Source organism: Pristis pectinata, chromosome 14 (assembly GCF_009764475.1).
Source record: "Pristis pectinata isolate sPriPec2 chromosome 14, sPriPec2.1.pri, whole genome shotgun sequence".
In the NCBI taxonomy this organism is placed as follows: domain Eukaryota; kingdom Metazoa; phylum Chordata; class Chondrichthyes; order Rhinopristiformes; family Pristidae; genus Pristis; species Pristis pectinata.
Window position 1 is genome coordinate 25804474 of NC_067418.1, and position 12190 is coordinate 25816663.

General features: G+C 40.6%; 1 protein-coding gene across 11 annotated transcripts in view; it reads right to left on the reverse strand.

Moving 5' to 3' along the window:
• Positions 1–12190, reverse strand: part of kmt5b (lysine methyltransferase 5B) — an 89154-nt gene that overhangs the window by 7206 nt on the left and 69758 nt on the right. For all 11 annotated transcript variants that reach the window (XM_052028876.1, XM_052028881.1, XM_052028877.1 and 8 more), the window contains 3 exons: positions 8245–8264; positions 8003–8139; positions 6535–6722 (listed from right to left, as the gene is read on the reverse strand). In XM_052028876.1, the coding sequence (XP_051884836.1) occupies positions 6535–6722; positions 8003–8139; positions 8245–8264 (345 nt within the window). The remainder of the gene's footprint in view (positions 1–6534; positions 6723–8002; positions 8140–8244; positions 8265–12190) is intronic.

Here is a 12190-nt window from a genome sequence, read left to right on the forward strand (position 1 = left end):
CAGTTCCATTCCAGGAAGAACTGGTCCATTAAGATTCAAAGTTAAAATACAATTTAATTACCAAAACAACAAAAAAATCTTCAGGTCAGAGGCAATGGAAAGTTTAGAATTCTTTGTTCTCCAGCAATCCCTGGTGACCAAAGCATTGAATTACAGATTCACTCACCACACTTTTAAAAGAACTATGGAATCAGAAGAGCATGACACCAGTTCAGTGCTCTAAATGGGGAAAGTTTATCCCTATGTAACCCAAAGACAAACTGTAACCACATGGGTCTGCTCAACCATCCCCCCCTCCCCCCTTTTTATTTCTTCCCATATTCCAAAGACGTGTTGGATGTTAGTTTAATTGGTTATTGTAAATTGCTCCTGGTGTAGGGAGAATCGGAGAGCTGTTAATGAACATTTAAGAGAAAATAGTTTAGAGAAATGAGTGGGGAATAGGATTTATGGGATTACTTTGACATGATGGGATGAATGGCCTGCTAACTCACAAAGAAATATGAAAAGGAAAGGTCTGTAATTGTATTGAGATAAAAGTGATTAAGTTATTAAAAGGACAATACTGCAAGACAACAAAAGAAGGTAAAGAGAAGTAAACAAAAGATGAGCCTGCAGAAACTATAATTTGATTCATTATTCATTTTTCAGGATCTGGAGGATAATGTGGGAAATGAGTAATTGCTCACCTTAGCAGGAAAAATATAAATATGTATCACCTAAATGATAGATTGCAACATTCCAAGATGGAGAGGGATCTGGGTGCCCTGATTCATTACCCACAAAAGGCCAGAATGCAAATGCAGCAGGTAATTAAGAAAGCTAATTGCAAAAGGAATTCAATACAAAAATTGGGAGGCACACAAGACTGCAGATGCTGGAATCTGGAGCAAAATAAAAATGCTGAAGGAACTCAACAAGTCAAGCAGAATCTGTGGAGGCAAATGGATGCTTGACATTTTGGGTTGGGACCCTGCAAAAGGACAGAGTGCAGAGGGAAAATAGTCAGTATACAGAGGTGAGGAGATGTGAGACAGGGTTGGTAGGTGACAGGTGGAACAGGGTGAAGTGGGCGATGATGGGCAGATAGAGCCAGGAGGGGGAGGGGAAGGGAGAGTTTGTAGAGAGAGGCTGGTGGGGGATGGGTGGAAACAGTGAAGGGACGTATAATGGGCAGATGAAATCAGATGGGAGGGGGATTGGAAGGGTAAGCCAATGGAGAAGAAACCCAAGTGGGTACAATGGCATGCAAAAGTTTGGGCACCCCTGGTCAAAATTTCTGTTACTGTGAATAGTTAAGCAAGTAAAAGATGACCTGATTTCCAAAAGGCATAAGGTTAAAGATGACACATTTCTTTAATATTTTAAGCAAGATTACTTTTTTATTTCCATCTTTTACAGTTTCAAAATAACAAAAAAGGAAAAGGGCCCGAAGCAAAAGTTTGGGCACCCTGCATGGTCAGTACTTAGTAACACCCCCTTTGGCAAGTATCACAGCTTGTAAACACTTTCTGTAGCCAGCTAAGAATCTTTCAATTCTTGTTTGGGGGATTTTCGCCCATTCTTCCTTGCAAAAGGCTTCTAGTTCTGTGAGATTCTTGGGCCGTCTTGCATGCACTGCTCTTGAGGTCTATCCACAGATTTTCGATGATGTTTCGGTCAGGGGACTGAGGGCCATGGCAAAACCTTCAGCTTGTGCCTCTTGAGGTAGTCCATTGTGGATTTTGAGGTGTGTTTCGGATCATTATCCTGTTGTAGAAGCCATCCTCTTTTCACCTTCAGCTTTTTTTTTTACAGACTGTGTGATGTTTGCTTCCAGAATTTGCTGGTATTTAATTGAATTCATTCTTCCCTCTACCAGTGAAATGTTCCCCATGCCACTGGCTGCAACACAAGCCCAAAGCATGATCGATCTACCCCCGTGCTTCACAGCTGGAGAGGTGTTCTTTTCATGAAATTCTGCACCCTTTTTTCTCCAAACTTACCTTTGCTCATTGCGGCCAAAAAGTCCTATTTTAACTTCATCAGTCCACAGGACTTGTCTCCGAAATGCATCAGGCTTGTTTAGATGTTCCTTTGCAAACTTCTGACACAGAATTTTGTGGTGAGGATGCAGGAAAAGGTTTTCTTCTGATGACTCTTCCACAAAGGTCATACTTGTGCAGTGTTGCTGCACAGTAGAACAGTGCACCACCACTCCAGAGTCTGCTAAACCTTCCTGAAGGTCTTTTGCAGTCAAACGGGGGTTTTGATTTGCCTTTCTAGCAATCCTACGAGCAGTTCTCTTGGAAAGTTTTCTTGGTCTTCCTGACCTCAACCGTTCCTGTTAACTGCCATTTCTTAATTACATTACGAACTGAGGAAACGGCTACCTGAAAACACTTTGCTATCTTCTTATAGCCTTCTCCTGCTTTGTGGGCATCATTTATTTTAATTTTCAGAGTGCTAGGCAGCTGCTTAGAGGAGCCCATGGCTGCTGATTGTTGGGACAAGGTTTGAGGAGTCAGGGTATTTATAAAGCTTTGAAATTTGCATCACCTGGCCTTTCCTAACGATGACTGTGAACAAGCCATAGCCCTAACAAGCTTAATAAAGGTCTGAGACCTTGGTAAAGGTTCTCTGAGAGCTCAAATCTCTTGGGGTACCCAAACTTTTGCATGGTGCTCCTTTCCTTTTTCACTCTAAAATTGTACAAAACAAAAATAATACACTAATCTTGCTTAAAATGTTGAAAAGAATGTTTCATCTCTAACTTTATGACTTTTGGAGATCAGTTCATCTTCTACTCACTTAACTATTCACAGTAACAGAAATTTTGACCAGGGGTGCCCTAACTTTTGCATGCCACTCTAAGTGTGTGGCTAATGGGTGGATGGAACCAGGTGGGGGAGGGTGACATATTTAGGAAATGGGGGGGGGGGGGGGGGGGGGGGGGCAATGGAAATGGTCAACAGTGAACTGAAATGGAGTAGTAGGAATAGTGAAGGAACATGGGGTGTGGGTTACCTGAAACTGGAAACATTCAATGTTCATACCATTGGGCTGTAGGAAAAAGTTGCGAGGTTATACTTCAGTTTAAAAAGGCCATTGGTGAGACCACATCTGCAGTACTGTGTAAAGCATTGGTTTCTGTACTTAAAGATGGATGTTAATGCATTGGAACACATCAGAGAGAAAGGGTTGTCTCATGAGAAAAATTTGGAAGGCATGGTTGGTATCTGCTGGAGCTTGGAAGAGTGATCAGAGATGTAACTGAAACATATGAAGTCCTGAGGGTCTCGACAAGGTGGATGCAAAGTGGAGATTTCCACTTATAGGAGATTCTAGAATGGGAGGTCACTTTTTCAAAATAAGGTGTTGCCTTACTGCAATTTCCTGGAATATCAGAGGAGTGAAATAAAGTTGAAAACAAATGAATTAAATGTAATTGTCCATCTTTACTGGATGATCATTTAATCCATTGAAGTTCACACCTGCCTAACACTTGGTGCTCCCATTATAGCATCTAACAATATCTTAAAAGATCCCGGTGTTTATTGCAAACAATTGTTGCCAAGTAAAGAAATCCTTCCTCACTGACTCTTAAATTTTTTAACACGTCTATTTATATCCCCAGTATTATTTTCTTTACTTAGCACCCTCACTTTTGTGCTGTAAGGATAGGTTTGATGTGAAACAGTTTTAGCTTTGTCCAAATGTTAACTTAGGTACCCCCAATTGAGAATTGGGGGCCAAAATTACTGAAAAAGTAGATATTGTTGTGCCCCTTTCAGACAGTGTTGCTCCATCTATCACTTCAGACACAAATTCTAAACTTAAGCTTTAGTTTTGTTCAATAATTGCATTAAGTGCAGTTACTAAAGTCAGAGACTCCATAAGCCACACATTCAGTCTGAGCCACTACTCCAAGATCTGGGACTCAACACCCTCTTTTGCAACTGGATCCTCGACTTCCTGACCAACAAACTGATATCAATAAGGACAGTAACACCTCTGCCACGATTATTCTCAACACTGATGCCCCACAAGGCTGCGTCCTCAGCCCTCTACTCTACTCCCTGTACACTCAACTGCGTGGCCAGATTTTGCTCTAACTCCTCCTACAAGTTTGCAGATGATACCACTGTAGTGGGCCACATCTCAAATAACAATGTCAGAGTACAGGAAGGAGATAGAGAGCCAAGTAACATGGTGTCATGACAACAACCTTTCCCTTAATGTCAGCAAAACAAAAGAGCTTGTCATTGACTTCAGGAAGGGGGTGGGGGGGGGGGGGCAGTGCACATGCTACTGTTTACATCAATGGTGCTGAGGTCGAGAGGGTTGAGAGCTTCAAGTTCCTTGGAGTGAACATCACCAATAGTCTGTCCTGGTGCAACCACGTAGATGCCGAGAAAGTTCACCAGCACCTCTACTTCCTCAGGAGGCTAAAGAAATTTGGCACTTCCCCTTTGATCCTCACCAATTTTTATCAATGCAGCATAGAAAGCATCCTATTTGGATGCATTACAGCTTGGTATGGCAACAGTCCGTGACTGCAAGGAACTACAGAGAGTTGTGCTGAGCTGTGTCCACATCATGGAAACCAGCCTCCCCTCCATGTACTCTGTCCATACTTCTCGCTGCCTTGCTAAAGCAGTCAGCATAATCAAAGACCCCAGCCACCCTGGACATTCTCTCTTCTGCTCTCTCCCATCCGATAGAAGATATAAAAGCCTGAAAGCACGTACCACCAAGCTCAAGGACAGCTTCTATCCTGCTGTTATAAGACTATTGAATGGTTCCCTAGTATGATAAGATGGACTCTTGACCTCGCAATCTACCTCGTTATGATCTTGCACCTTATTGTCTACCTTCACTGCACTTTGTCTGTAACTGTCACACTTTATTCTGCATTGTTTTGCTGTACCTTGTACTACCTCAATGCACTGTGTAATGAAGTGATCTAGAACATAGATCAGTACAGCACAGAACAGGCCCTTCGGCCCACAATGTTGTGTCAGCATAGCTATTCCCTCCTACCTACAGGATGCCCGTATCCCTCTATTTTCCTCTCATTCATGTGCCCATCCAAGCCCCTCTTAAAACCCCCCAATGAATTTGCCTCCACCACCCTATCAGGCAATGCATTCCAGGCATCCACCACTCTCTCAGTAAAAAAAATACACCCCTCACATCTGTTCTGAACCTACCCCTCTCACCTTAAATGCATGCCCTTTGGTATTGGATCACTCAATAATGGGAAAAAGATATTGCTTGTCCACCCTATCTATGCCCCTCAATCTGTCTGAACAATATGCAAGACAAGTCTTTCACCGTCCCTCAGTACGTGACAATAATAAACCAATTTACCAGCCAGTTGACCAACTCATGACAATAGAATGTAATGAGAATTGCTTCTCTGAGCTGCTAATTTAGCACTTTATTCAACACAAATATTTGTTATTTTCTTTCTTCTACAAGCCAAGTAAATTGATAATGTAGATTTACTTTAGTTTCCTTCTGTTCGATTTTTTTCCTGGAAATTTCTGCTTGTCTATTTCCACAGCAGAATTGGGATGTCTCTTTTTGAATAAATGTCACTATTCCAAATACTGTTTCTTTGGTGCCATTTCATCACACCTTTGGAAGGGAAGATGAGCAATTTACTATTTTTTAAAATTCTTATATGTAATATGGTTCTTTAAAATGTTGCAGTGTCCCAAATGCATATCCCAATCTTCCTCAGGATTCCCTGGTTGAATCCTAAAACTTTCATCCCAAAGTATTATAAAGGTTCTTTTCGAAGTCATGAATGACATTCGATATGTGTGACAAGTTTCACCTATACCTTGCACTCTATTCAGATATATCTGTAGATTTTGATTCACTTAACCACACTGACCTCCTTCAATACAATCCACTATTTTTCAACTGGTTGGGACCAGGCTTGCCTAGTTCCAGTCATATCTATCCTGTCAGCACTGAAGAATTGCTTGCAATAACTTTTACTGCATTGATGTTACCTTTGGTGCCGCACAAGAATTTCTTAAATTTATACATTTATAAAAGGTTTTGGAATACTTTTTAATACAGTTGACCTGGGTCATTTCAGGTCCTGTTTTTGCCTTCTTAATTGCTTTTTTTTTTTAAGATCTCCCCAATAAAAGTCAAATGACTCACTTGATCACAATTTCCTACACCTGACATACACTTCCCTTTTTCTGATCAAACCCTCAATTTCCTTTATTAACCAAGGTTCCCTAACTATGCCATATTTGCCTCTTATCCTGACAGGGACATGCTGATTCTGTACTCTTACTATTTCACTCTTAAACGCATCCCATCTATCAGATTTTGTTTTTCCCTCTAGCAGCTGATCCTAATATGGCCCATTCCCAGATATGAAAAATGGCCAGCTTGAGAGACACAACAGCGCAGGAAGATAGAAATGGGAGTAGGCCAAAGAAATTAATGTCAGCAGAAATCAATGACTTCAGTAAAGTCAGCTTAAAAGAAACCAGTAGAGGATGAAAGCAAAACATATCACACTACCTTTTTCCTGAGTAATCTCTGCATCAGTGTTTGAGCTCACAGATTGGTTATCAGAGTTTTTTCCATTATCACCCAACTTTTTTAATCTGTTTAAACGTTTATCTGTTTCTCTGAGTCCATACTTGCTGTTTATAACTGGCACAGGGTCAGGAAGTCCAGGTTTTGATCTGAATGCACCTTGGCCTCGCCTAGGATACAAACAAGTCACTTTAAGATTTCTTATAGCAAAAGTCAATTGTATATATTAACTAGATATATTACTGAAGTACCTAATATCTTAAAGATTGAGAAAAATAAAATTTAACCTTCAAGTTTATCTAAAATATAAAGAGATAAAAACTCAAGGTACTCTACTCTATTTTGTATACTGCCAGTCTGGATAAATCAAACTTTGAATCTATTTCATGCAGAAACAGTAACTGCTATTTAGCTGGGCCAAAGTCTAATTGCTTCCTTTCAGTGGCAGACAGAAGTAATGTCATCCCTGTAGTGGTTATAAATAGCAGCAGCATGAAGCTGCAGTAATAATCTACTCCATCAATTACAAGGAGAATGAGGCATTAAAGCATTATTAGTATTTTTAGGTGTTCAATTGTCTGCATTTAAATATTTTAATGATTTTTAAAAGAAAATTATTTTAAATTAATTACTTGTTGCAACGTAGGCAGTAATTCAGCCCATTGGGTCCATGCCAGCCCCCAGCAGAGCTGTCTCATCAATCACATCCTCCCTCTATTTTCCTGCACTACTGCAGTTTAACTTTCTCTCATGTGCTCATCAACTTCCCTTAGATTCTTTGCCACTCCTCTGCACAAAAGGGTAATTCACAGTGGCCGATTAGCCTATCGGCACATCTTTGGGATGTGGGAGGAATCCAGAACACCTGGCAGAAACCAATGTGATCACAGGGAAAACACGAAAACTCCACACTTAAAGCACCCAAGATCAGGACCCATCCAGGTTCCCGGAGCTGAGGTAGCAGCACTTACTCCTGTGCCACTGTGTTGGCCTGAGTGCTTTTTGTTTTAAAACTTTTCATAATGTCTTCAGGGTTTCTAAACATCAGAAACATTCATTCTTTGATCTCTCTCCAAATTGGGGTGCATCTTGGCCAGAAGTCAGAATATTTTTTCTTCCATTTGATTTGTGGATGAGGCTTGCCCCTCATAAACATGAGGAGGGTTTACACTTGGGGGCAAACTGCCTTGCACAGGGCTTTGTTTCTGAGGACGAAATTGTCTTTGCCCAGCAAGTTCTAACTGTGGTACGAGTAAGTGAGAATTTCATCCAGACGCCATTGGCAAATGTAAGCAAGTCATAGATGCCTGCAGAATCCATTAAGTCACCCACATGAAGAGGACATTTGTGAAAGGAATTTTGAAATATGGACTTTTAAATATAAAGCTCCTATTCATTTGCAAAGAGATAATGATTCATACTTGATAACTAAGTTATGAATCAGTCTTACCTTTCACAAGTATAGCATTCACAGAATTCATTGTTTTCCCCAAAGAAACCATCCCCATAGTAACAGGAAATTTCTTCACCCGGTTCAATGTCTCTTAACGCTTTTACACAAGCTGTATCCCGACCAGTTGATACAAACTAAGATTAGAAAGAAATAACAAAATATAAATCCTTTTTCAAAAAGTATCAGATTTTGATTTTCATAAAAATAATTAATTTGACAAAAGCAAAATCATAGCTTACCTTACAGTTCGGCCTGCAGTCTTAAAGGAACATGAAATTGGGAAAGAAAAAAATCAATTAATACTTCATAAATAAGATTTAAAACAAATTTTAAAAGTGAGAGCTTTATTCAGAGTAAAATGCATAGGCATATTGAGTAAACTTCTGGGTTGATTAAAATACTTTCCTTCCAATAGGCTGTGCTTTCCCCATTTGTTTAATGTGGTTATGAAGCACTCAGAATGAAATTCCCATTGCTGTTCAAAAACATCCAGAGTCTAATAATATTTCTGTTAGAATTACTCAGTGTTCCAATGAGTGGTTCAACTCACTAGTATGGATTTGGGATATAAAAGTCAGAGGGGATGAAAATAAAGTCAGCCAATTCTAAATGCCAAATGTTATCTAGTGAGCCTTGCTAGAAAATGCAGGTACAGTAAAACTCTGATAATCAGCAAGCTCAGTAATATGGCGGAGCTGGACAAGCAGACATTCCAGACTATTGGATGTTATTCTATTAATAACCCAACTTTTAATTCATTTATTTAAGATGTTGCACATTATAATAAATTTCCCAGTGAACTCCAAGTTTAAAGGAATTATGGGAACTGGACCCCGATGAGGAGCGAATTGGAAGGTAGTACATCATCCAGGCTCCAGCAAGGGGGAAGGGAGAGCAGGAACCATGACCTTGGCAAATGGGAAAGGCACGTGAGAGTTCCAAATGTTTGTGTTTGGTATTGTGCCCCGGTGTACAATTAGCATCTTGTTAGCAATGTTGTATGTGTATTCCATGCAAGAGGCTAAAGAAAGTTAATTTTTTTTTGTTTTCCCTTGCCTCCATGGCCCCACCAACCCACTGATAAGTAATCTGTTTGTTAGATGACTGTTCTTAGTCACATTTAGCGGTATTTGTGGTGTCCTGGCTAATATTTATCCCCCAAGCTTGCATTTATTAATTGGGGTATTGAGTACAAGAGTCAAGAAGTTTTGATGCATCTCTACAGAACTCTGGTTGGGCCGCATTGAGTATTGCGTGCAATTCTGGGCACCTCACGAGAGGAAGGATGTTGAGGCTTTGGAGAGGGTGCAGAAGAGGCTTACTAGGATGCTGCCTGGATTAGAGGGCATGTGTTATCAGGAGGGGCTGGACAAACTTGGGCTCTTTTCTCTGGAGTTGTAGAGGCTGAGGGGTGATCTGTTGGAAGTGCACAAAATTGAGTGGCATAGATAGGATGGACAAGCAATATCTTTTTCCCATTATTGAGTGATCCAATACCAGAGGGCATGCATTTAAGGTGAGAGGGGGTAGGTTCAGAACTGATGTGAGGAGTACTTTTTTTTACTGAGAGAGTGGTGGATGCCTGGAATGCGTTGCCTGTGGTGGTGGAGGCAAATTTACTGGGGGGTTTTAAGAGGGGCTTGGATGGGCATATGAATGAGAGGTAAATAGGCATTCTGTAGGTAGGAGGGAATAGCTGTGCCAACATTGTGGGCTGAAGGGCCTGTTCTGTGCTGTACTGTTCTATGTTCTAAGCCAGCAACATGACAGCTGATTACCTCAATACTGTTTGTGGGTCTTGCTCTGTGAATGTTAGAGAGCTAAACTGAGGCATAAATCAAATGCAGAAATTTGGATTCATTCATAGATTCACAGTTATACAGCACAGAAATAGGACATTTTGCCCAACTTGTCCATGCCGAACAAAATGCCTATCTACATGAATTCCATTTGCCTGCCTTTGGCGCATATCCCTCTAAACCTTTCCTATACATGTATCTGTCTAAATGCCTTTTAAATGCTGTAATTGTATCTGCCTCTACCACTTCCTCTGGCAGCTCATTCTATATACCCAGTACCTTCCATGTGAAAAATTCTCAGCTCAGATTGGCTTTAAGTCTTTTCCCTCTCACAAGCCTATGCTTTCAAGTTTGAGACTACCCTACCCTGGGGGAAAAAAAAGACTGATTATCCATCTTATCTATGCCCTTCATAATTTTATAAACCTCTGTAAGGTCACCCCTCAGTCTTATTCACTTTAGTCCCAGCCTATCCTATCTCTCCTTATAACTAAGACCTCCAGTCTAGGCAGCATTCCTATGAATCTTTTCTTTACCCGCTCTAGCTAAATCACATTTTTCCAAAACTATGGTGACCAGAACTGCACACAATACTTTAAGTGTGGCCTAACCAACTGTAACGTGACATCCCAACTCCTACACTCACTGCCTCAGGTGGTGAAACATACACCCTTCTTCACCATTCTGTTGACTTATATCACTGCTTTCAGGAAACTATGTACTGTACCCTAAGATCTCACTGTTCAAAAAGACTCTCCAGGGATTTGCCATTCACTGTGCATGTCCAGGCCTGGTTTAACTTCCCAAAATGCATCACTTCACACTTGCCTGAGTTAAATTCCATCAGCCATTCCCTTGCCCACTTTCCGAGTTGATCTAGATCTTGTTGTATCCCAGGACAACCTTATTCACTGTGCCACCAGTTTTGGTGCCAGCTGCAAACTTACTAATTGTGCCACCTACATTCTGATCCAAATCATTAATGTATATAATGAACACTCAAAGACCCAGCACAGATCCCTGCAGCACATCAGTGCTTACAGGTCTCCAATCTGAAAAGCAACCCTCCAATACCATGCTCTGCTTCCTTCCATCAAGCCAATTTTACATTCAATTTGCTAGCTCACCCTGGATCCCACGAATTATGGCCTTCTGGACCAGCCTACCATGCTGGATCTTATCAAAGGCCTTCCTAAAGTCCATGTTGACAACATCAACTATCCTGCCTTCGTTAATCCTCTTGGTCACTTCCACAAAAAACTCACAATCAAATTTGAGACATGATATTATATTTAGTTTGAGAGTGACAAACAAGTGCAAAAGTAGTCTTAAACTTCAATAAAATGTAGAATGGTGTCAATAAATGCATGCCTGAAGAGATGGTGAAGGGCTTTGCAAACAGTTCTGGGGAAAGTCGGACTTGTGCAGACCAGACAGGTTGCAGGTCAGATGGTTTCCTGATGCTGAGAGGGAAGGTTTAAACTAGTATGACAAAGGGATAGAAAGTTGAGTAAAGATTCAGAAGGGAGAACAGATTTGAAAATGGAAGAGAGAAAATTAGTTGTAATGACAGAACAAACAAAAATTAGAAAATAGAAAAAGTCTGGCGGTACTTAATGATATGTTCAATAAAATCCTTGTATTTAAGTAAAAGGTAGATGTATTTAAGATCACTGATAGACACATGGATTATGATAATATAGCTATTCAGGAAATACAGTTTACAGAGGGGCAGTACTGAAAGCTCACTGTTAATAGTTCCAGAGTTTCACATGTGGCAGATGGTAGTGAGGTTGGGGAGGTGGCAATACTGGCTAAGAAAAAATAATCACAGCTGTAAAAATGAATGATGTGTTAGAAGGATTATCAAATGAAGCTACATGGGTTGAAGATCAGAAGAAGGGACAATCACACTGCTGGGTGTGTACTGCAGATCTCATACATAGAAATCAGAAGCTCGGTAGGCCATTTGGCCTTTTGAGTCTATTTTGCCATTCAATATGATCATGGCTGATCATCCAAATTAACACCCTATACCTGTTTTCTTCCCAGATTCCTTGATCTCTTCAGCCACTGGTAATAAATCCAATAACCCCCTCCTTGAGCTTTTTAATGATTTGCCCTCACCTGCCTTCTACGGTAGAGAATTCCACAAGTTCACTGCTCTTTAGGCCAAGAAGTTTCCCCTCATCGCAGACCTAAATGGCCTACTGGTATCCCTATGCTGTGATCCTCAGTTCTGGACTTCCCTACCATCTTTCTTGCATCCAGTTTGTGTGGTTCCATTAGGATTTTATCTTTCAATGAGGTTTTCTTCTATTCTGCTATATTCTAGCAAAAATAAGTTCAATCATCCCAATCTCTCTTTGTACATCTACCTTGGCAC